At 39.2% G+C, this 26,016-nt stretch overlaps 1 protein-coding gene across 1 annotated transcript; it reads left to right on the top strand.

Annotated features, from left to right (window-relative positions):
* Positions 1-706: 706 nt before the first annotated feature.
* On the top strand, positions 707-18,255 carry LOC122061827 (light-inducible protein CPRF2-like). The gene is made up of 6 exons (XM_042625319.1): positions 707-1,376; positions 3,021-3,117; positions 5,309-5,513; positions 6,017-6,092; positions 6,179-6,304; positions 17,401-18,255. The coding sequence occupies exons 1-6, from the start codon at positions 915-917 to the stop codon at positions 17,857-17,859; spliced, it is 1,425 nt and encodes a 474-aa protein (XP_042481253.1). The 5' UTR covers positions 707-914; the 3' UTR covers positions 17,860-18,255.
* The last annotated feature ends 7,761 nt before the right edge of the window (positions 18,256-26,016 follow it).

Genomic DNA, 26,016 nt, shown 5'->3' with positions numbered 1-26,016 from the left:
TCGATCATCGCTATCGTAGCAAGCACCAACACTAGACATATGTGCATGCAAAATTATTGTCTCACTTCAATAATTAAAAATAAAAATATGTGACCTAGTTTTCAGGCACCTATGGTAGAATAAGAATCCCTTCACCATAATCATCTAAATCCTTAATTGGACCAACCCATAAAGGCAATTTGTGAGCAATAAGCATGAGCCGCTGAATCCATACTTCAATCATAGATCATATAACTTCTTCCTTTTTTGGTCAAGGAAATTTTTTTGTAAAAACAAAAAGGAAAAGATTTTGGGGACAATTGTGCATGACTATACACATAATCATCGGATGAGAATAAAGAGATGCATCGTAAACTCTCATCCCCATGCAATGGTTGTCTGCTGATTCATAAACAAAACCTAAGAAGATCATAAGGCGGAAAGGAGAGAGTAATACAAATACTTTGAAAAGGTAGTCATTATTAGGCTACTTGGGACCGAACATGGTTCTAAAAAAAATGGGTGTCAAAAATGGGAATCAACTCAATAGATCCGATCAATTCATATCAGGATCTGATGATTGGGAGTAAGAGTATCCTAAGGCCCTCTCAGCCATCAGATGCTCTCACAGGGAATCGACCTGCTGTAGATAATCCGAGTCACAATCTTGATACCAGGATCCGATTTTGATACCGATTGCTAAATCCAAGGACCCGAGACGAGCGAGTCCAAAAACAGCCAAAAGCAGCTTTAGCAGCCTCTGCCTCCAATGTCAAAAGCCCCTTGGGAGTGTTTTGGAAAAGTCGCCTCTTGCGGTCTAATCTAATGGAATAGAAGCAAGAAAGAAACAAGAGATTGCGTAGAGAAGTGAGATTTATCGAGGCGTGTGTCTCTACAAAGTGAACTGAAAGAGAAAAGACAGAGAGATAGAGAGAATGGATAGAGTGTTCTCAGTGGAGGAGATTTCCGACCCGTTTTGGCCAGCGCCGACAGCGCCGCCATCTCACACCTCCACGCGACCCGGTGAAGAACACAACAAGATGAATCGCAGTTCTTCCGAATGGGAATTCCAGAGATTACTTCAGGAAGCATCGGCATCTGAGAAGTCGCCATCATCCGCCCCCGCCCCTGCCCCTGCCCCTGCCCCTGCCCCCGCGCCGTCTCCGGCAACTGTACTTCCCTCCAGCTCCGTTTCTCGTCCTTCGTCTTCAACGAAAAGAGCCAGTGATGCTGGACGTGAACTTGATGACGACGTTATCGAGATCAAGGACCCTCCTCCTTCTCTACCACAGCTTCCCAAACTTTATCCACCTAAAGTCCCCATTGATTCCGAGGCGTACCAGATTTTTCTCAAGAATAGTCTCAAGCTCACCTGTGCTGCTGTTGCTTTGACTCGGGTATATATTCCTTTTTAACTTTTCTTTGATTTGGGTCTTTTTTTTTTCTTGGGGTTTTTCTTAATTGGTTGATTTGGGTATTTTCTTATGTCTGCGATGGGATCAATTTTCTTATTTCTTCGATTGAGTTTTCGTTAAATTTCGCTTATGATCTATGTTGATATCAGGTTTGGATTTGCTGCATGCAATGTAAGTGCTTGTTCCAACCCCAGCGATTCCTGTTTCCTTGTCCTTTGCAACGTTTTTATTAGTTCGGATTCTCTTGATTTTTCTTATGGACTTTACCAGCAAAATAACTTTTTTTTTATGATGTGTTTTCTTCAAAAAATTAATCTTCCATTGTGGATTACGTACATATTTGGTTTGTTGATATCTGGATTGTCGCCTAGTGGTATATTGTTTGTTAGAAATTTGTTTTTTCTTCGAGATATTAATTTTATGTCTTTTGTTTTGTTGGGATCTTTCGCATATCTTATGAGGTTTATCAGTCAAGTTCGTTGATGGATGGTGGACTCGATATTGAGAAGTCTTTGAATACTTACTTTTTGAGTTTTACTGAATTGGCTCTTGGAAACATTTGTTTTTTTGTTTTTTATGACCGTAGCTCCACTGCTTCCTGTAGTCAGGGAACCCACACAACTGCATATTAAGCTTAGAATTTATTGACATGGGCATCAGTACATCACGAAATTGACATCAGTAGATCATTAAAGACGAAAGTGAAACTCATGTTACTTTTGCTGGCTTACCTTATATCCTGTTTATGGATGAAGTGTATGCAGTCCTAGTTGGTATCAGAGAATGAGGGAGTTGTATAATCTGTTGGGTATTTTTTTCTTCCCGAATTTGTACCTGAAACTTATGGAGCCTTTGGTAATGATTGCTTGAAGCAAGAAAATTGGAGGCAGTTTGTCGAGTGCAAGGAAAGAATGCTTTGATAAATAATGTTACTTGACATAACTGAACTCATAGATTCTCTATCTCCATCTATCCCTGAAAAAATATGGAATAGTTCTGAAACCTTGGAACATAAAGTTGGACTGCCTTCTTGTAAATGTTGTGTTCAAGACTTCAAGTTTCAAAGGTATGTGAAGTGGAAAAGTGGAAAAGTGCCGTTATTAAATGCTTTTGAGACTTCTTTACGACCTGCATTGTGCCTATCATGTTAGTGTTATTTTCATGCACTCCTACCAGCTGGTAGTTGGTGATTGTTGTAATTCTATACTTCTTGTGTTGTTGGTTGTTTTAGTTTAAATCTATAACTAGAAAATAGAGTTTTCAGTCTTACCAGAGATAAAAAAATAAAATAAAATAGAGTTGTCAGGGACATTCTATCATGTAATTCAGTTTTGGTCATCCACTTGTAACTCTTATAAGCAAATCTTCAGTCCTACATCGTGTTTCTTCCCTCTAGCTTTACACCGTCCAAATCAAATTGGTTGTGACTTATCCTAATGATTTGTTTTGAATGTCATAATTAATGCCATAAAATGCTAAATGTTGCTTCACTTCACTCTAAATGTTGCTCATGCATTTATATGTTGTTTTCATTTTGTGAAATGGGTAGCAGTTGGAGTTTTGTTCTATCCTACATTCATGCTATATACTTTTGGATGCCTCAAATATTTTACATCTTTTTGTCAGGCATCTTCTGTGAAACCTCAAGAGTCTACTCAGCTAGCTGACGGTGGATCACAGGCTTCAAATACTTCACAGTTGGGATCTCAGGCTCCTGGTAAAGGTGTGCAACTCCATTTCTTTAACTTTCCCTTTCAGCCTCAACTGTGGTGTGTGGAGTGCCAGCATGCCCATTTGTCTTTTAACATTTATGTATTCGATTTGCAACAATATTGTTCATCAAGGTTTTCTAGAAGAGATGATTTATTTATTGGGAAAAGGCGGTCTCTTTCCTCGTTAAATATGTGGCCCCCTCTCTCTCTCACATTAAATATACTGTTTTGCTACCCACTATTGGCTTCGCATGTGAGATGCCAATATAAACGGGCAGCGTGTAGATCCCTCTCCCTTATTTATTTTTAATAAAAGAAAGGCGAAAGTTTTCCTTTACCCATGGTAGAGGGTCATCCACAAATCGACCATCATTTTTATTCTCCCTCCTCCCCCCCCAGCCCCCCCCCCCCCCCAAAAAAAAAAAAAAAGAATATGTAAGAGATCAAAAATGCCCTATGCCCATCCAAGCTCGATGATGGCCATCGGTGAAGGAGAAAATATGGAAAACTTTTGCCTTTCTAAGGGAAGGTCTTCCAGGAGAGATATAACATAAGAAAGAATTACACCTATGGACCCCTTGATGCTACATTAAATATGCTTCATAACAGAGATTAAATTAGTACCCTTAAAAAAATTATTTAGATGCACGATGTGCTTCATCGATGGTGAAATAGGCAGTTTTTTTTTTTTGGATGAATAAAAATAGGCAGTGGTTAATTGAGGCAATTTACTCAACTTGTGGTTTAGAACATTTTGTTTTAAGCAGTACAGATTTTTTCTGTGGTTTCTTTCAATTTCTCATGCTTTTCAATAAGTTGTCTAGTGCCACTTTATCTGAAGCCTTGTATACTGATATTTTGTCCTGGACAAAATTATAGACAGGAATAAATTTTTTAGTGGTCGATAGGCTGGCACCAAATATACTCCCACAGTCCCACGTACTCATCACATGTAAGAGTTTGTGAGCTGATTTTAACTTACAAGGATTCCAAGGTAATGTTTGGTGCACAATTGTTTGTGAATGTTATTTGATTCGGTGATGTTCAGGTAGTGTGCCCTCAAATATATAATTTTTTTTATTGTGCTTCTGTACTTCGAATCGCAATAATAGGTCATGGAACTTGTTATTGATTGAATCATAACGATCAACACCAATATACTTAATGCAGATCAAAAGATGGATCTGCTGGTGGTGGGAAGATAAAGAACTTGAGAGAGGAGAGATCGCAAGATTGAACGAGAGTAAAGAGGGGAGAGGGAAGGGAGATTGTGGGGAGAGAGGAAGAGAATAACAAACAGGGTGGGGAGAGAAGATAGAAGCAACAACCTCAATTCCCAAAACAAACCAACTATTTTCCAGTCAATCAAATTGTGGGTGAGGTCTAGCCTCTTATATATTTAGAGAACCAAAAACAAAAAAGAAAGAAAACAGAAATCTAATTGATCCTAAGCTCTTCATCATTGACTGCTTTAGAAGAGTTCCTACTCAATTTAAACAAGTAACTAACAAAAGAAATCACTAACTGATCAGGAAACTTCTCCATACTCAGATTGTGTTTGGAAGTATCCTAGTCTCGCCAAAAAGCCAAACAACTAAAGTAACTGACTCTAAAAGGGAAACCAAATAAATGAGGAAATCTCCCTCTTGCATGGACTGAAATGGGGTTCCTTAAACAAAAAGAAGCTAAAATAAACAAGGAAACTAAATCCTTATATCCTTATCAGATTTCTCAACCTGTCCAAAGAACTAAGTCATAAAAAAATGACGAGGAAATAAGTCGCCCACGATTTGTGTAGTGATAAAGTTACTGAAATTGAGGAACTCAAATAACCACAAGCTGTAATACCTCTTCAAATGGCTCCCACAATTTCCCACAATTCTTGGTTTTAAGGAAACTAGAAAATTCCACATGCAAGGCTGGTCATGTGTTACTGTAAACTGGTTTTATAGTAAACCAAACCAACCTAAACCGCAAGAACTGATCCCCCCGCCCCCCCAAACTTTTTTCTCAGAGAATTCTGCATCATAAGTTTTAGTTAGGACTAATTGTTTCTTAGATTCATACACTCTGTCCAAGCTGAGAACTTCCCATGTCGTTGTTTCATATTTTAGCATCAATCTTTACATTAAGAGAGTTTTTTAAAGCTTTCCACCAATTTTCCCCCTATTACTTGTTTATTACCTTGCTTTTATTCATCAGGACCAGGATGTGGTTCCTCCGGGGGACAAGATAAGTTTGTTGGGGGTCCTGTTGGAATTCCAGAATTTCCTGCTATGCAGAAAAAACCAGTGGTTCAGGCTAAGCCAGCAACCAGTGAGTCTTCAAGAGAGCAGTCAGATGATGATGACGTTGATGGAGATGCCGAAAATACTGGGGATCATACTGATGCAAAACGCGTAAGGAGGTAACCATAGCTTTTGCGGTTGTTGTTCGAATATTTTCATTTGATTTAGGAATTGGAGCATGAAGCTGTGTCCTTGGTACTGTGAAAGAGGGTGGACCTCGGCACAATGGTAAGGTTGCTCCATTGCGACCTACTGGTCGGGGGTTTGAGTTGGGTAACAGTCTCTCCATGAATTGGGGTTAAGGCGGCGGACATTATGACTCTCCCTAGACCCTGCAGTGGCGGGAGCCTTGTGCACTAGGCACGCCTTTTTTTTGGCTTCATGTAGGAACAATATGCTTCAGCTGTCAACATCTACCTTTATCTTTTAGGTGTATCTTATAGAGTTACAGTGAATATGTCACATGGGCCATGACATCCTTCATATTCAATATTTGATTGTTTTTATAAGCTTCATAAACAATCTCTTCTCTAGTTACAACATGAAAGAATCTATGCATGGTTCTAGTTTTGGTTGTCAGTAATTTACTATCCTTTTCTCTTATTCTTCTTCTGTTACTCAGGATGCTGTCAAACAGAGAGTCAGCGAGACGTTCAAGGAGGAGGAAACAAGCACATTTGAGTGAGCTGGAGACACAGGTTTGGCACCATATTTTTTGTTACATCTATTGTTCATCTCCAATGACTTCATGTCTCTGAAGAATTTACTCTGCATGTCATCTTAGGTTTCACAATTGAAAGTTGAGAACTCTTCATTATTGAAGCGTCTTACTGACATAAATCATAAGTTCAGTCAAGCTGCTGTTGACAATAGAATTCTGTTAGCAGATGTTGAAACAATGAGGGCTAAGGTAAGCCATCATTGCTTCTGCATATGTTGGTCAATTTTCTTACTGGCTATTCATACTTCTTCTGTCATGGTTGCTGGACTTTATGCTCTTTTATTATTTATTATTTTGGTTGGTCTTGCAAACAACATATATCAAGCATTATGCACATAGTGGTTTCTCAAGGATACTGTGATCTAAGATTTTGTGGGTTAATGTAAGATATTGACAGTGAGCAAAAAATAATTACCTTTGATTTCCTGAGAGGAGGTTTTTCACGTTCCCCCCCCCCCCCCCCCACTTTCCACTAAAATGGATGCATGAGCATGCATGCACACACACACAAGTTGACCAACTGAAGCTTAGGGATCCTTGGCTCTTCTACTTTTTCATACTTTGGTTACCGTGTGTCCTTGTAGGTTTCTTTATATTCTTCATTCAAGGATATGGTTTCTTTAGGCTTTTGTTGGCAAAAGGTTACGGAGTGTTTTTCCAATTTTCCTGATCCAAAATGGGGGAGCATGTCTCAATAGTCAAATATTGGTGATAAAGGCATTCTAGCTTGACAATTCAGGAGGCTTGGTTTTGACAATCTGAAATCTTATATTGTCAAATGACTCAAATCTCCACCTTAATATGGTTCTGATGTTTAAGATCAGTACCAACACAACATGATCGATTACAGAGTAGGAAGTTCCAGAATCAAGAAAAATTAATAAAGTCAAATCAGAAAGTCAGACCAGCAGATCCTACTGGTCGATTGGTCCTCCTTATGCTTAAATAGTTGCTGAAAATATAATAGCAGGATACAAAGGTGGAATCTACTTAATTAGCCAATTCCTTTTGTGACTAGGAAACCTCAAAATCATCCAAACAGCCGTCTTTTGAATGATCAGATTTCAGATTCAATACAAGCAGCCTCGCCTCGAATTAGTTTATAATGCTGAAATTAGAGACAACAGAACCAGAAAGATCTATTCTTGAATTCCCTCTGAAGATAGGAGTTGTTAGTACTCCAACCCAGATTAGGACTGTAATATTCAGCCAACGATATGTATCTATGAATACAGAAAATAGATTCAGGCTACTGGGCTGATTGATATTTATGCAGTTAGAACAGTGATCAGATCTGTGAATTATTAGTTACCAGAATTCATGCATAGAATAGGAAAGCTGTACTGCAGGAATGAATTTGGTTCTGCTGCAGGCTGTTGTGCAAACAATTGCGTTGCTCTTTGAAGAAATCAAACAAATAAGGGATAACTCGAGTGTCTGACTACAAGGCCTGACTGAATTCAACAGCATGGTTCTCGGCTTCACCACCAAGAAGGGTTCCTGAACCGTCACTGGAGAATGCTCTGATTCATCACTGAACAAGAAGGAAAATACTTGCATATGCTGTCAAAATCATAGTTGTCAAGGTGCCAGAGCGGCCCAAGGCAGTGGAGGGGGTCTCCCACCTCTTTTCTGTATCCCATATTCCCATTACCGCATCATTTGGTATGCTACAATATGTACCTTATATCATAAAAAATCAACATGAAGCCACTCTGCAACCTACTATTCCTCTGTGAAGCAGGAAATTCAAAATGCTGAAAAGGAACACCATATCTGCAACTCTTTCAGTTGATGTAGATAAGTCACTTAATGAGCTTATTTTATTGCAAATAATCTTTGGATTGGGTTATGTATGTGTTGGTCCTTTGATCCCATGGATTTTCTTTGTAATGTTCCACTTTAATGGGCCTAAAATATGGGTAGAAAGTAGGAAAACGAGATTTAATTCATTAGTTTAGTTAGAGTCTATTTCCTTTGTTATTTCAGTTTTAGTCAGTTTAGGTTTCCCTATTAGTGAATGACTAGTTAGTTGCCTACTCCATGTTGGAGTTCTAGTCCTAGTTTTATTTGGAGTCCAACTCCTATTAGGTATTGTCTAGTCCTACTTGAAGACTAGCTCTTAGTTAGGTTATGATTGTTATTCAGCCCTCTATATATAGAGGAGAAGGGATAACCCGAGTGTCTGACTACAAGGCCCGACTAGATTCAACAACGTGGTTCTCGGCTTCACCACCAAGAAGGGTTCTTGAACCGTCACTGGAGAATGCTCTGATTCATCACAGAACAAGAAGGAAAATACTTGCATATGCTGTCAAAATCATAGTTGTCAAGGCGCCAGAGCGACCCAAGGCAATGGAGGGGGCACCTGCTAGTGTTTATTTCCCCGCTCTTTTCTGTATCCCATATTCCCAATACCCCATCATTTGGTATGCTACAATATGTACCTTATATCATAAAAAATAAACATTAAGCGACTCTGCAACCTACTGTTCCTCTGTGAAGCAGAAAATTCAAAATGCTGAAAAGGAACACCATATCTGCAACTCTTTCAGTTGATGTAGATAAGTCACTTAATGGACTTATTTTATTGCAAATAATCCTTGGATTGAGTTATGTATGTGTTGGGCCTTTGATCCCATGGATTTTCTTTGTAATGTGCCACTTTAATGGGCCTAAAATATGGGTAGAAAGTAGGAAAACGAGATTTAATTCATGAGTTTAGTTAGAGTCTATTTCTTTTGTTATTTCAGTTTTAGTCAGTTTAGGTTTCCCTATTAGTGAATGACTAGTTAGTTGCCTACCCCATGTTGGAGTTCTAGTTCTAGTTCTATTTGGAGTTCAACTCCTATTAGGTATTGTCTAGTCCTACTTGAAGATTAGCTCCTAGTTAGGTTATGATTGCTATTCAACCCTCTATATATAGAGGAGCATATGTACTCTCAATTCTCAGATTTGAATAAACAAAGATTGCAGTCAATTGCTTCTAAACAGTTGAGATAGCTATGGGGTGAGATGCCCGGGCCAAGATAGCCACTCCAGTACTCCACCCACAATTCTCTTCATTCCCTTTCTCTTTCCCTACTTCTATTTACTGTTATTATTCCTTTTCTGCTGTGAACATCAATTCAAGAAATTTCAGATCTGTAAAAGCCTGCAGAACCATGACCGACCTGCTGAGATCGCGAATTAAAGATCAATCGATCTCCTCTTCCTTCCCCAATTGATCTCGGATCTACAAGCCCTTTTCAAAGGGTGTTCACAGCCTTACAAGGATCACTCGATCCTCTCCTCATTGCAGCCCAAGCAGCCCTATCAAAGTTCTTGAAGATTTCTCTCAGTTTCTCTCACCTAGGTCTGAAAATGAAAGTACATAACTCCACAACCAGCCGTTGGAAGACTATCAATTTTAGGGGTTTTTTGTACCCTCCCTGGGCCCTACAATTGACCAAATTTGCAGCTCAATTGGAGCCCTACAGACCTGGCCACACCTCTCTTTCTATTTCCTATCGGGTTGGGTTTTGGGTTGGTTTTGCTCCTGTATTGGTATTGTATCCTTTGGGTTTATTTGATGGTCTTATTTCTTTGTTTCCTGGTCCTATTTGTCTTGTTTGGGGTTATACATTGTGGAGGTTAGCTTCTTGTAATCTACTACTGCATTATCAGTGCTCCTCCCTTTTTATCAAGCCTTAGGCTCTTAGCTTTCATTCACAAACTCACTTGGGTAGTAATGAACTTTGTAGAGACTGCTTTCATTTTGAACGATCACCATCTTACTCGCTCTCTCTCTCTCTCTCTCTAAGTAAGCCACCCACATATCCTGTCGGTTGCTAACCAACTTTTGAGGGTGAAGGTGCTTAAGTGCTTTGTGATTAGTATATAAGATGAACTCTTTACTAACAGGTGCATGCCTCAAGTGCATGCCTATAAGTATCGTAACGCTTGAACTATGACATAGAGTTCATCATAAGTTGAGTAACATCGCTTAGCATTATTGAATTTTTCTCTATAGAAAGAGATAGGATGATCACTTTTCATAAATACTCTCCTAAACAGATGTGTGAAGCATTTGTAGCAACTACAAACACTCGCTAAAAGTTTGGTAATTGTAGGAAAGGTGCTTTTGTCATCTTCTTCTTGATAAGAAAAAAGGCCTTGTTTGCCGCTGCTATCCATTCAAATTTGGCTTTGTTCTGCTTTAGGAATTTTAGTGATTGGTGCCATGACTGATTTGAAATTGTGAATAAATCTTTGATCAAAAGATGCCAAGCCATGGCAACTTTTGACCTCTGTAATGGTCTTTGGTACTGGCCAATATAGAATGCTCTCGGTTTTATTAGGATCAGCTTCCACTTTTTTTGAAGAGGCTATAAGTCCAAGGAACACCACCTAGGGTAGGGATGTGAATGGATCGAATTCGGTATGGATATAACCATATTTACATTTGAATTTGTTTAGCAAAACCACTATTTGAATTCGATTTGATATCCATCAAAGATGTAAAATCAATTTCCAAATTTGAATTCGACTATGCAATGGATATTTGGGATTTCCGGATGTTCGATTCGTAACATACACGATGCCATTGTTTGGCTGGCCATGTTGTGGTTGCTCTTAATGTTTCCGGAATCGTTTTTAGTTCAAGGTTCTAATTCAAACAAAAATTTATAGCACTTGGGCCAACGGAAAAATTGAATCTTCCAGTGGGGGTGTGTAGGTGGTTTCTGCCACGAATAAGGTCAATGCAGGAGGGGAGAGAGGTGCTTTTGTCATCAGAGAGGCAGAGATTGAAGAAGATGACGAAGAAGAGGAAGAAGAAGATGAGGAGGAGTTGGCAGTGGCGACGAGCGATTTCTCAATGGTGAACTTGGCAGATGAGGCATGTTTTTCCTTGAGGCATAGGTCTTTGTTGTGATACCCAAGAATACAACAAGTGTACTGAACCTGCCTTGGAGATCGGTGAAGTGTCCCCACCAAGAATACGACAATTACGAGGGGTTTGGGAGATCGGTGAGGGTGTGCAAACTTTAGACCACATCACCTAGGGGGAGGTTGCTGGGCTAGTTGATAACCTCTAGCCTGCTTAAACATGGCACAATGCGTTTTAAAGCCTTGAGGCCCATGTGTCAAAGAGAACAATATTGTGTCAAGGTTAATGGGGCTGAGGCATGACAAGTGGTATCAAAGCGTACCCTGACAATGTGGTCCCCGCTGTGGCTCAAAGGGTAAGCTCAATTTCAAACCGAAACCGAATACTGAATCCGAAACTGAGCCGAAATAAGTGGACCAACCGAACCGAACCGAATTAGTTCGGTTCAAATTCGGTTTGAGTATGTAAGTATGGACCTTGGTTCGGCTCGGTTTCGGTTTAGGGTGTAAGAACCGTCGGTTCAAACTGAAACCGAGCCGAATTGGAACCGAAACCGAACAAATGAAAAAATCCTAGTATCGTTAAGAGAGATTTTTTAGTTGGTAAGTGTTTTTTGCAATTTATCATCACATATTTACATGCTAAGATAATTTTTGAGTTAGCTATGGCCATAAGGCTCGTAACTTGAGCCCATTATAGCTTTTGGTCTATCACAATCGTGGTCCAAAAGTGGAACCATTTTCATAACCGAATTAAAACTGAGGTACAAAACCGAATTAATATTGCATATCAAAACCGAATTGGAACCTAAACCAAATCGATCCGAATTGAATCGGCTTGAGTATTTAAATACGGAACCAAGTCGATTCTCGGTTCGATTCTGGTCCACCTTATCATCATTCGAAACCGAACTGAATACCTGGAACCGAACCGATTGACACCCTTACCAAAGGGGGGAAATGTGACACCTAAGAATACGGCAAGTGTACTGAACCTGCCTAGGAGATCTGTGAGGTGTTCCCACCAAGAATACGGCAAGTACCAGGGATTTTGGGAGATCGGTGAGGGTGTGTAAACTTTAGTTCCACATCACCTAGGGGGAGGTTGCTGGGCTAGTTGATAACCTCTAGCCTCCTTAAACATGACACAATGCGTTTCAAAGCCTTGAGGCCCAAGGGCCAAAGAAGACAATATTGTGCCAAGGTTAATGGGGTTGTGGCGTTACATCTGTAGCACTTGGAATGGAGATATAGGGTTGCTTGGCTGATGAAGGAACTACAATTGTTGGTGCAGAGACGGTGTCCTTTTGAAGCTTTGCACCTTTGCTCTTCCACTGTTTTTCTTCTTCCTAACATTAGAGAATATTTGTTCTTCAGATGGATGGATTGAATTAAAATCAACAAAGGAAGCTCTACAAAAAAACCCCAAAGACGAAAAACCGAAGGAGACAAGGATGTGGAAAGGTAGAAGACAAAAGGAATCCTCTTGTTAGACATACAAACTGTGAAGATAGAATGTGGCAATTTAAAATTCATACAGTGGAGTTAATTTAAAAAAAAAAAAAAATGCAAATGGATGGTGAGGTGGCAGTGCAAGATTGCTGTAATAATGGTAATCTCGGTAATCAATAATCATGATGTGCAATATGTTATTAGTATATTATATATATTGTTGGAAAGTTAAACAGATCAGATAATATTCAATCAGAAATTGTGATATCTGAATTTATATCTGCTTAGTTTTCGAACGGATACTGATTGTTTCCAGATAGTGATTTTCCAAATATGGATATCCCTAAACAAATACAAATGGAAAAATCGAATTTGGATTTTCGAATACCTGTTTACATCCCTAACCTTGGGTAGCATAAAAGAAAACTTATTGAGATTAATGTAGATCTTTCATTGCATAGTACTCTCAAGACTCGCCTTAAGTGATCGATATGCTTGTGACTTGTGTAGATGCTTATTGAAAATCAAAAAAATCGTCAATGTAAAAGAAAAAAAGGGCATGCTCAATGCATGAGGCTCCTGCCACTGTGGGGTCTGGGGAGGGTCATAATATTGTCTAAATAAATAACAAAAAATTGACTAATGAAGGGACGAAGTACCTGAGTCATCATCCTTATGAAAATTCTGAGTGCATTTATCAGACTAGAAGGCATGACTCTTAACTTGAACGGTCCATCCTTGGTCTTAAAGGCGCTCTTCCATTTGTCTCCTAGCTGAATATGAATTTGATGATAATCACTCCTGAGGTCCAATTTTGAGAGCCTTAACTCTAGACAACATATCTAATGTATCATTAAGCTGTGGAATGGGGAATCTGTACTTGATGGTAATCTTGTTTAAAGCTCTACTATCTACATACCAACGCGAAGAACTGTCCTCCTTAGGTGTAAGCAAGGCTGGTACGGTGCACGGGCTTAGGCTTTCCTGAATGAAACCTGTTCGTAACTATTCATCTACTTGTCATTTATCTCATGCTCCATACTGCTAAGACGTTAGGTAGACAAATTTTGGTAACATTGAACAGGTACCAAGTCGATAGCATAATGTATGTCACAAATGGGTGGCAATTCATCTGGCAGCTCTTCAGACAGTAAGTCAGAGATCAGGTCTTTAGTTGGCTTGGAAAGCTTAATCTCAGCTTGAGGAGTCACTTCTCTAGTAGCAAGAGCCAGATTAAGTCTGGAATCCTGACTAGACTTGATAAATTCCTTCTGTGTGATAGTCAAGACCTTTCTGGAATTCTGGTGTCAACATCCTTCTTACTAGTTCTTGATGGGTGGCGATGGCTTATACTTGACTTCTTCATCTGAGTCATTGATAGGGTGAAATACAGTGCTTCCCTTTGATTTGGAACACACAATGATTCTTCATACCTCCCGCCATCACATCATCTTCATACCTCCCGCCATCACATCATTGTCATATAACCATGGCCGTCCGAGTAACACATCTGTTAGCTTCACAGGCACAACACCACTCCATACTTCTTTTGTGGAGTTTTAATGGCACTGAACACCTTCGATTTATCTCTAGCATACTTCCATTAAGAAGAGAGAATTTTTATATGGTTGTGGGTGTTTTTTGGTTTGTAATTCTGCCCTCTCTACAAAAGTTTTAGAATCCACTTTTACACAGCTGCCACTATCTTCAATCACTTGAACTGGTTTATTTCCCTGGCATATATGATTGTAGAAGATACAATGATGTTACCAATCTTCTCCCTTGGTTTTGGTCACTAGGATGCACCTAACTACATGAACACCATAGGCTTCCTCATCATTAGCATCACCAACACTCTCTTCATCATCAAGTGGATAAGCCGATGAAGTCATCATCACTATCATCTTCCTCCATATTAGCAACTACATTGCTTTCTGTTGAAGTGGACGGACTTTTGCAACATGTCCATATTCTTGGCAGTGATAGCATTCTGTTTTGCTACTGCTGGTCATTGGTGCCTTCCCTTTATTATCAAAACATGTAGGAGCTGCAGTACGTGTATGAACTATATTGGTGGGTCTAGCTGCTAGCATGTTCCTTTGGTTCTTCCCCAGCTTGAAACCTATATCTCCTCATAGAGGATGTCAGTAGCTCTTTTTCATGTATGGTCTTCTCAAAGCAAACCTAAGGACTCTGAACATCTGTGATGTTAGTTGCTTTATTGATATAAGGCTTTAGCCTCAAACTAATCTAGGATCTTCTTCAATACCGGTACAAGAAGAAAGAGAGTCAAACTTCTCCATATATTCAGATATTGAATAAGTTCCTTGACAAAGAGAATTTAATTGATCTTGCAGTCGACCTTTGAAATTCTGTGGTAAGTATTTCGCCTTCAATTTTTCTTTCATTTCTTCCCACGTAGTGGGTGTTTTGCCACAACTCTCAAACTTTCTTTCATAAGTTCATCATTCACGTGCTGCACCTATCGATTTTGTTCGAGCCAATTTCATCTTCCTTGTTTTAGAGAGTTCAAACCAATCAAAATAATCATATACGCTCGCCAACCAGCATGGAATACCTTTTTTTTTTTCAATGGGTCACTATATCAAACTAGGTGGGTTTTTTTTCCTTGTGCATCTGACCCTAAATCTTTGTAAAATGAAAATAACATCTTTTTTGGTATTAGTAATATCTAAGAATCCTCATCCTTTATACGTAATCAATTGAATGCACTTGGCTTGTCATACTGTTCTCCTTTTGTACATGATATAGTGTTTTATGCTTCAAAATTTTATTTAGCATGTATCCTAAGAATTTCCATACGTTTTTTGGCCATTTCCATGGTGTTCTTGCATCTCTTCAATACGATACAATAGGTCTCTTAAAATCATCCTTCCGATACTAATACTGTAAACCTTGTCTATGGGTTATGTTTCCTACTATACTCCATTTCTAGTTTGGCTTTCTGTGTATCATCAAAGAATCTTTAGGGTGAACCACCATTTAAAGTATGCAAGCATGTGATCTTCAAAATATGCTTGGAGTGTGTGAACCCTCTATGGTCTTCTATCCATGAACAGCTGTGCATGATTATTGACTGTAGACTGAGCTGGATGTCTTTCCTCGTCTTCAGGAGGTGCAAAACTGCTGTGGATAGGAGTAGTAATTCTATTTTCTACAACAGTCAGTCGGTCAGCAATGCTCCTTTGTTCAGTGGTCAATTTTTGTAATATCTCAACTATCCTATTATAAGGATTAGGAGGCTGTTCTGGAGTCCTTTTATTTTTCTCTGCCATGATCTTTGATACCACTTAACGTGGTTCTGATGTTTAAGATCAGCACCAACACAACAGGATCGATTACAGAGTAGGAAATTCCAGAATCAAGAGAAATTAAATAAATTCAAATAAAAAAAATAGTCAGACCCGCAGATTATACTGGTCTATTTGTCCTCCTTATGCTTGGAATAGTTGCCGAAAATATCAGCAGGATCCGAGGGTTGGATCTTCTTAATTAACCAATTCCTTGTGTAACTAGGAAGCATCAAAATCAACCAAGCAGCTGATCTTTTGAATGATAAGATTTCACATTCATTACAAGCAGCCTCCGATCAGTCTATAATGATGAAATCAGAGACATCAGAACAATAAAGATCAGTTCTTGAATTCCCACCAGAGATAGAAATTTTAAGTACTCCAACCCAGATTAGGAAGTAAGATTCAGCCTGCAAGATGTAGCTTTGAATACAGAAAACAGACCAGGCTATTGACCGGTTGATATTTATGAAGTTAAAACAGTGATTAGACCTGTGGATTATTAGTTACCAGAACTCTAAAAATAGAATAGAAAAGTTGTACCGCAGGAATGAATCTGGTTCTGCTACTGGATGTTGTGCAGAAATTTGCAGTGCTCATTAAAGAAGTCAAAGATGAAGACGAAATAACTTGGGTGTCTCGCTGTAAGGCCTGACTGGATTAACCACCAGTAGTTTTCAGCTTCAACACCAAGAAAGGGTTCATGAACTGTCACAGGCGAATGCTCTGATTCATCACAGAACTAGAAGGGAAATCCTTGCATATGCTGTCAAAATCATGGGGAACTTCTGCCCCATGCTTTATTTATAATAATTGGTTAAGGACAATCATGTTTTGACAAGGAATGATGATTCATTACAGGACTCAACAAACAAATCATATTCTGATTAGGAAATATGTCCTAATAAAATAAAGGCAAAACAAAAAAAGATAAAACACTTAAGCTGACCTACTGAACTACTGGTTCAATAAGTGAACCAGAACTGACTTAAAACAAAAGATAACCAGGACCCAGGCCACGTTAAGCCTGGTTCTTCCTGGACCTTCTCCTATGTTATGTCTTCAGTTCTGCATCGCCCCCCACCCTTCCTCTTCACGTTTTATTTTATTTAACACAATAAACCTTGTAAGCATGGTTTTCTTAATGCAAATGAATTACATAGAATATATGACACGTTTAAAGGAAAAGAAAAACAGGGATGGAAAGTAAATTAATTACAGTGATGAAAAGATATGATCTTACTGGGATTACATGGAAATATTTTAAGCCAACTGATTCAAAATTTGTGAACCACAAATTTGTTATTCTAATTACTACTGTTTTGATGAGGGCATATCCAACCAACAAAAAGGGGGGGGGGGGGGGGAAAAATGTTCTGATTAGAAACGTTTTGAACGAAATTGAAGTTCATAGCCCCCATCTTTTCATGGTGCGAGGCATTTGTTTGTGTGCCTTCGGCTTTGAGACGTGATCTTTTAGGGGCAAATTTGAATGTCTGCCTAGAGTTTTAAGACTCACATCCTGCTTAGAAACCAGTTACTGTTAAATTTATAGTTCGTTTTCTTGGTTCTTCCAAATGGCGTGTAAACCATTGCCTCAAAATTTCAGATGATATGTGAGCCTGATGTTCTTATGGTTATTACTTCCAGGTAAAGGCAGCCGAGGAAACTGTCAAGAGAGTAACAGGGTTGAATCCACTATTCCCAGCGATGTCTGAGATATCAATGATGGGCATGCCATTTTCAGGCAGCCCATCTGATACGTCTGGAGATGCTGCTGTCCCAGTGCAAGATGACCCCAAGCAGTGCTTCTATCAGCCTGCTCCTCCTAATGGTGCTATTTCCATTAATCCACCTGATGGAAGAGTGCACAATGGCTTGCCTGACATTCCTCCAGCTCCAATTGCTCCTGTTGATGAGATGCAGAACGTAACTGGGGGAACAAAGATGGGCCAAACAGCATCCATGCAGCGAGTAGCCAGCTTAGAACATCTTCAGAAGCGTATCCATGGGGGTGGTAGCCCTTGTGGGCCTGTGCAATGGGTTGCTGGGTGGGAAGCAGAAACCTCTCAAGTAGCGGACAACGGTAACAAGCGTAACTGCTTGTGAAGGATTAGAGGGCCAAGGATGTATTGCAGTATATAATTTATGGCTCATGTATTCAACTCCTATTCTTTTCCGTTTTCTTGCCAAAAAAAAAAAAGACTATCTATCCCTTTGTTATAATAATTCTCCTCACCCGAATCTCTCTCTCTCTCTAAGTGACGGAAGGCAGTGCTTCCCGTGGCAATGGCTATAGGGAATGTCAAGGCTGATAAGAATCATATGGCTGCCTCAACAAAATGCACAAGAAGGATGTGCTAGCTTGGACAGCTATGATTTCAGGATTGCAATTAATGCATGGAGATGGAACTGATGCTCTAGCTAATTTCATCACATATGTTGGTGTCTTGACTCTCAAGTGCTTTAGCCACTCATGCCTTGTTGAAGAGGGTCATTTCCATTAAATGAGTTGAGGTATTTATACAAGATGGAACCTGAGACTGAGCACTATGGTTACATGGTTGATCTCCTTGGTTGCCCTAACCTTAATAATGTCCCGATAGGCTCAGAAGGTATGCCCATTGAATGCTGTCATTTGGGCTTCTCTATTAGGCTTCTGTCCACCTCAACTAAGAAGTCAAGCACATCCTTGGTTTTGAGCCCCAGGAAGATGCCACTCTGCCATCAAAATAATTGCCAAAATTGGAACAAAAGGTATTAGTTAGGGATTGGAGTGGAATGTTCATGGGGTGATTTTTGGTGAAGTAATTTGACTGAATTGGTGACCTTTTGGTCCTCTAATTAGGTGCATTGTTAATATCGGAAAGAAAGCTGGAAATTGTTGAGAATTCGAGTAGTTTAGATGCACCCTTGAGCCAAACATTGTTTTGGCAAAAGAGATTTGCCAAGAAGGAAAGAATGTCACGAGTACACATTGCCTTTTCAAGCTTACACTCCCTATCATGAAAGGTTACAAAGCAAAGATATTAAGGTTATAATAAGAATAATTGCTCTCAATTAACCGTTGAACATGGGAGAGCTTTAAAGTGTTGCCAGATATTGACTATCTGGTAAACTTTATGTTAGCTCAAAGAAACAATCTGATATTAAGGGAGAAAGAACGCTATCGATCTTCTTGTGTACATTTAGACGCATGGGGAAGTGGAGCCGGGGCATGAGCATCTTTTTGTAGTTTGGTTCCACTTCCCCATGTGTCTAGGCTTATGCAACACTATTAAGTAGTGTTCTTTTTCCCTTTTGTAAATGTGGATATGTTCCCTTTTGTAAATGTGACATATGTATTGTTTACAAAGATAGAGTGGAAAGATCAAGGTAACTACTATAAAGGATGTTATGGATATTTATAGGCAAGAGAACGCTACCCGTTTGCATGATTATTTCACCAGTGCCACCATTGATGTTGTGTTAGATTCATAAAGCAAAAACATCCTCTGTAGTGAATGCATTGATGCAGTGAACATCGGATGATCGGTGCTTGGTAAGCCATTCCTTGTTGGTTTTATATAGATTATGGAAATACAGAGAATAGAGAACAAATCTTCAGTAGGAGACGTTACCTGCTAATTTCTAGTTTATTTCATTCCTTTTTTGCCACAACTCTTCATTGGGGAGACTGTTCCAACCACTTTTTATTTTACTTCATGGGAAAGGGAATCGATTCCTTTGCACGTCCTTCAGAAACAATTGGCTCCATCCTTTTTCTCCTCCACTTAAAAACTCCTATTTGATTGTTGGAAATATCCTAATTGAAAAAATTGAATGGGGTCAGCTAGATGAATTCACTAAAACGATGAAGATGCTGAGTACCTCAAATAGGCTTTATCCAAAAGTCATACTTGGGACAAAACAATGCCTATGCATAGAATCCCTCACCACTTCGCGGTCATTTTAGGATTGTCCTTAGTTCTTTTAGTTCATTCCACTTGTTTCAAATCACTCCTTCTTATTGGGGCATCCTCACTCCTTAGGAGTTGAGATTTTTTTAACATAATTATACCACCTCAGACGACTTTTACCAAACTTCTTGTTGATCGGACAACTCCCAAATCAGCTCTAATATATTCATTCTTTACTTTATCCTTCATAGTAAAGAATGAACAACTCTTCGTTGGGAAGATTTTCCTACTTACTCTATCATTTAATTCATTTTCCTTTATTTCATTTCCTAGATGTTATCCCAATTTGCATTAATACCAATCTTTTTTTTTTTTTTTTTTGAGCGAGTTTTCCACTATGTTAGTGTTAGTGTGGTGGGAATCTTTCTGTCTCACCAATCACTGTCCTACGAGAAACATGTGAGAGACAAATTGCACTCCAGGTTGAAAAAGGTTATTTCCTTTATATGATTCCTCTTAAACGAAAAAACAGATGCTTTTTTTTTTCAACTATCAAAAAAGGTGGAACTAAAAGATGCTTTTGAAATAAAAGTTCAATTAGTTCAACAAACCTAATGAAAATGGCATTCTATGTTTCTAATTTAAAGGCCTTAGTCATCTCTTCATTCCTGCCAAGTAATCACTTTAGACCTTCAGCTATATACATGGATTTTGGGGATGGTATTGGAATTGGTATTGGTATTGATCTAGATCAGATTGATGTGTATCCATCAATTTTATCCTTATTTTTTTAAAAAATGATTAATTTTTTACTATTTTACCCCTAAAACAATATGGATAACTGATTCGAATCAATCAAGGATCGGGGATCGACCTCAGCCGATACTGATTTGATATGACCGACACAAAACCGATACTTAAAACCATGACTATACATGGATTGTGCCTCTTACACATAATTATCCAAAGAATTTTTTTTTTTTTTTGATACTTATCCTAAGAGATATTAACTTTCTGTAAGAGGCCAGTAGAGGTGAAAGATACTTATCCTAAGAGATATTAACTCTCTGAAAGAGTCCAGTAGAAGTGTCTCGCTCGTAGAGATCATGCTCTACTTGGGAAATATCGTCTGGAACTCAATCGAGGTTGACCACTTGGCCTATTCAGTCTGACTGCTTTTAAGTTTAAGTGATATACAGGTAGGTATGTCTGGTTGTGGGAAAAAAATTGTCTGCAATTCCGATCTCGTACAATTCCGTGAAATACCACCTTCAGGGGGTGACATGTGTATTGATACCAATGCAATGATCCATATCTGATTTAAATGACTCTTCACTGATTTAAGGTTTTATTAATTGTACGAGATCGGAATTGCAGATGATTTCAACCCTCAGCGGGTTCTAGCTTTGTGGCAAACAAAAATCTGAGGCTGTCTTTGGTAGTCAAGAGAAGGAAAGGAAAAAAGAAAAAAAAATACAAATAAAAATAAAATGAAATAGAAAGAAAAAAAAAATTATATCTGATTATTAATAGAAAAAAATAAATGTTTTAAGGAAGACTTTTTTCTTGGCAGCACAAGAAAACTTTATTATTTTTAAGATGAATTTTGAAATTAAACAAAAAAAAATCTTCTCTTAGTTAGTACATACCAAATATAATGAGAATTTCTTAAGAAAATAGTACAATTTTTGAACTTTTTTCTTCTCTTGGCTATCAATCATAGCCTTAGAGAAAACAAAACCATGAGAAATGGTTTTTTTGGATTTTTTTTTAATTTATTTTTAGGATAAAAAAGCCCATGTTCATCAGATGTTTCCAATTCGACCTTCATGACAGTTATCTTTTGTCCCTCCCTATCTATCTAACAAAGAAAGCATGTTGCTATCCATGTAACAAGGAAAAGTGATGTTTCAAGAATCAAAAAGTAAATTCAAGTCATTATATTTTTTTTTCCTATCTAAACCTCTATTGTTGTTCAAGATTAGGGAGTGCACAATAATATATGGAGTAGTAGTTCACATGTGTGAACATGCATGTAATGTATGCCAATGTTATGGGTATTTGATTGAATTAAAAATAGTAATTGACACATGGCTAATTTAAATCATGTTCTTTTTATCCGATGGTTGGAATGTACACATCATTTGTCCACATGACAGAATAAATGCCTTCTCAGATTTGAATAATAGCATACCATTGTAATAATAATAATTCACCCGTCACACACACACACAAAAAAAAAAAAAAAAACTATAATGCACTTTTTTTTTTCTAAACAATTTAAAGTATAATAATTTAAAAATATATATTTTAATTGCATAATTTTTTACTAGCTAATTTGATATATTATTGTAAGAACAAAGTTTTTTAATAGGAGAAAGGGGTCACACCTAGACACAAGGGGCATGGAATGACCCATGTCCCCCTCCTATGGCACGCCTTGTGTCTGGGTGTGGTCCGCATGTCCCACCCAGAAAACAATTGCCCATAACTTTAAAGGGGAAATGCGATTCCTATACATGCATGAGGGCCAATGAGAGTTCAAAGTGCATACCGGTTATTTCTCCCCACCATGTGTCTTGGTGGAGGACCACACTTCCCCTCACATAAACCTTTTTTTCTCAATTTCAAAATAAGATAAAAAGATTAATAAATAAATAAAAGTGGGAGAGGGATAAGTATGCTAGCGTAGAACCTAGAAATTATGAATGCTAGCGGAATTTTGACTATAGAATTTGATCAACTTGATTTAAACCATTGGATGTAGAGAAAATATACAAATTTTCAATCCACAGTTGCTACACCTTTCCTCTTCTCTTTTTCTTTCTCTTCTTGTTGGAAAAACCATTCCTTTTACCGGTGTAAGCAAACTCCGGTCATGGCTCCATTGCCAACGAGCTTTCCAATCCTCTCCTATGTCATGTCTCGGATCACCCTGGCTGCTTAGTTCCCTTATCAGGTACCAGCACCGACATCGGTTCCGGCTCCATGCATGTTGATATCGAGCAACCACCGCCGCCGTTGATGGAGCATATGTCCCATTTGGAAGACCCAGAGCTCCAGGCCGCCATGACCAAGGCGATCAGTGACATCGCCAGACGGCCAAACCCAATCGGTTGGCGGTCAGGGTGTAAGTCAAAACCGGGCTCTGCCCCAAACTTCATTCAAGAAAGGCTTTAAATAGCCGAGGATACAAGAGACATGTGGGACCCAAACATTACATGGACGTCATGGACTTCACATGGTATGTGGGACCGTATGTCGGCAGTGTCGGCATACATACAATTATACCACACGTTACATACTGTACAGACCACTTACGCATACCATACCATACAAAACATATACACAGACACTCATACAGAACATATACAAAGACACTCATACTAATCAGTATCCGGATCCAATGAACTGTTATTTGGGTAGAACGCAGCTTTATCAACAAGCCACTCATCATAGGCATCTAGTAGGGGAGAAAGGCGGGAACAAGGAAGTTGGTCATTCTGATGTAGTTCCCAAGCTGTATTGGTGGTATGTAGAAGAGGAATTGGTACTTGATAAGGCTGGATGTCGTTCACTCTGCACATAGAATGAAGAAACTGCCTCCATTCGGAACCATGTTGGTTTCTGGTGGTGAAGAGTGCATAAGGCTTTGTTCCAAACACATGGTAATTTGTTGTGTAGTGTATGTAATGGCAGGGGTGTAGGTTATCTAGAGGATCAGTTGTTTGGAGGATGGCTGGAGGTCGATGGAATAGAATGGTGATATACTGCATAGGTGGATCAGGAGGATCAGACTGTGGGAGTAAAGAGGTGAAAAGATGAAACCAGGTTTCTATGGGAGCAAATAGCTGGAGGAACTGGAAGATAGTCAGGTTTGGTCGATGTGGATTGAGAGGTGACCACCAACGCATACACGTGGATTGAATGCCTTGTAGGGGAAAGCATAATGCTATGGTGTGGGCTGTACATAAGTGCCAAAAAATACACTTGAAAATAGGTGGTAATTCTTGTAGGTCATAAAAGGAGTTAAAGGTAAAAATGGTGAGGTAGGGAAACTCTGAGTGAAAAGTAGAACCAGCAAGAAATAGTCCTTCTTGTCGAAGGGCAATTTCTAATAGTTGAATAGCTATATGCTTACTGTAAGTAAGGACTGCTTTGTAGGTTAAGGTATGAAGGATTTCAGGGGGAAGGTGAGGAGGTATAGCACAGCAAAGGTTGTGGCTGGGTTGAGGCTGAGGCTGAGGCTGAGAAGAAGATGAAGTAGAGGCACCTGGTGTTAATGGGTAAAGGATTGGGATTACAGAAAAGGTAGAAGTGGCGCGAGAGAGAAAGTCTGCCAAAACATTTTCTTTTCCTTTTATGTGTTTGATGTCAAAGGACCACTTTGAGAACTATTGAGCCCATCGGAGGAGTTGATCATTAGGAAGTGTGCGTTGCCGGAATTCAAGCATTCGAGGGAAACTTGACATGTCTAGTTCAATGAGGAACCTGTGTCCAATGAGATGAAACTGCAATTTTTCAATACCTCGTCTGACTGCAAGAATTTCTTTGAATGTGGAATGATAATGAGCTTCAGATGGTTTAAACGAGCCACTCTTGTAACCACAGATGGTTCTTTTAGAATCAGGGGCTTCTTCAAGGAGAACTGCACCCCAGTGAGTGTCACTAGCATCAGCTTGAAGGACACGACGTCCATCAGAAGGAATCTGTAAACAGGGAAGTCTTGTAGATAGCTGTTTCAAAGCTTAGATAGCTGCGGAGTGTTCAGAAGACCAAGGAGGAGCTTTCTTTCTCAAGAGCTGATGAAGCACAGAAGTATGTATGATTTGTTGAGGAAGAAACTGTCATGTAATTAACTATACCAAGGAATTGCTGGACCTGTTTTTTGGTCAGGGGTCCTTCAGGAAATTGCTGGAGAGATGTAGCAATATGAGGTTGAAGTTCATATTTTCCTTTGGTAATAGTGACACCAAGAAAATCAATGGTAGAAACACCAATTTGCATTTTCTTTGGGGAGAGCATGATGCCATAGTATTGAACAAGTTGATGGAAGTGCTGGAGGAGACATAGATGTTCAGCCTGTGTAGAAGAAAACAGAAGGATGTCATCAATATAGATCAGGGCACGATCTTGAATGGGAGCAAATATCTGCATCATGGCACGCTGAAATATTGATGGAGTCGTCTTTAGTCCAAATGGCATAACTGTCCATTGTAAATGATAACCAGGGACACAAAAAACTGTCTTCGGCCTCTCTTCAGGGATAATCCCAAGTTGCCAAAATCCTGCTTTAAGATCAAACTTGAAGAAGATAGTTGCAGAGGCTAACTGAAGTAATAATGCCGGGCGAGTTGGTAAGGGGAACTTATCATCGGCCAAAAAAAAATTCAGAGACCGATAATTTATCACTATTCTCATTTTACCACGGATTTGTTCTGTTCTCTTGTTCACATAGAACGCCTGACATGCCCATGGAGACACAATTGATTCTAACAATCCTTGAGCTTGAAGTTGGTGAAGTTCTTGGACTGCAAGGGTCAAATGTTCTGGAGTCACACCAGGATGACTAGCTTTTGTGGGATTGACATCTTCATTCTTCTTAAAAGGTAAGGAGATGAAGAACTTGGAATTCTGCCAGAGGGGATGATTACATTTGGTCAGGAACTTAGTGTGAGAATCTGCACAGGAAGTTTGCAGAAGTTTTCCTTTAAATGCATCAAACAGAGTAGAACCTATATCTGTATCTGCAAGAAATATGTTAGAAAGAGGGGACCAGGGGAGAAGTTGTTGTTTATACATAAGGCCATGGGGTGTACATTGAAGGGGTAGATGACATAGGACATTAAAACCGATGATGAGGTCTTTTCCAGGACAGTGGGAGCCTAACATAACATGGGTGAAGGAAAGGGTTGGAAGAAGTTGAATTTTAATGGGTTGTTTGGTAACAAGGGTGATATAGAAAGTTTCACCATTAGCTGCTAAAAAGGGGAGTGGAGGTTCTTGAGGTTTCCAGAAATAGTTTGGGAGGACCTTTGGGGACAAGATAGTTGTTGCAGCTCCTGTATCAAGGAAGGCTATTAGACGAACTGGTTTAGCATAAGGTTCAGGGAGTAGGGTTACTGCAGCATGAGGTAAGGTCATAGACTGACAGGGAAGAGTAGACTAACAGGAAAGAGGTGTGTGACTTGGGGAGAGGAAAGGGATAACCTGATAGAGGGGATCAGACTCCTCGGACTTGGAAAAAGAAGACTCTGGGTCTGAGTCTGTGAGGTAAGTTGGAGTAACATCAGCAGGATAGTCAATAGCAAATAAGGAGAGGTCAGTGGGTTCTGTATCTAGAGAATACAGAGACTCAAGGTCAGCA

The sequence above is a fragment of the Macadamia integrifolia genome, chromosome 14, assembly GCF_013358625.1.
Source record: "Macadamia integrifolia cultivar HAES 741 chromosome 14, SCU_Mint_v3, whole genome shotgun sequence".
NCBI classification, from domain to species: Eukaryota; Viridiplantae; Streptophyta; class Magnoliopsida; order Proteales; family Proteaceae; genus Macadamia; species Macadamia integrifolia.
Note: the sequence above shows the minus strand (reverse complement) of the source record. Positions and strands in the feature narration are given on the sequence as shown.

What these genes read in the sequence shown, in the direction of transcription:
- LOC122061827 (XM_042625319.1), top strand. Translation starts at nt 915, where the DNA reads ATGGATAGAGTGTTCTCAGTGGAGGAGATTTCCGACCCGTTTTGGCCA. An exon ending in ATCTCAGGCTCCTGGTAAAG is followed by an intron (nt 3,118 to 5,308) that starts GTGTGCAACTCC and finishes TTTATTCATCAG; the next exon opens with GACCAGGATGTGGTTCCTCC. An exon ending in GATGCAAAACGCGTAAGGAG is followed by an intron (nt 5,514 to 6,016) that starts GTAACCATAGCT and finishes TCTGTTACTCAG; the next exon opens with GATGCTGTCAAACAGAGAGT.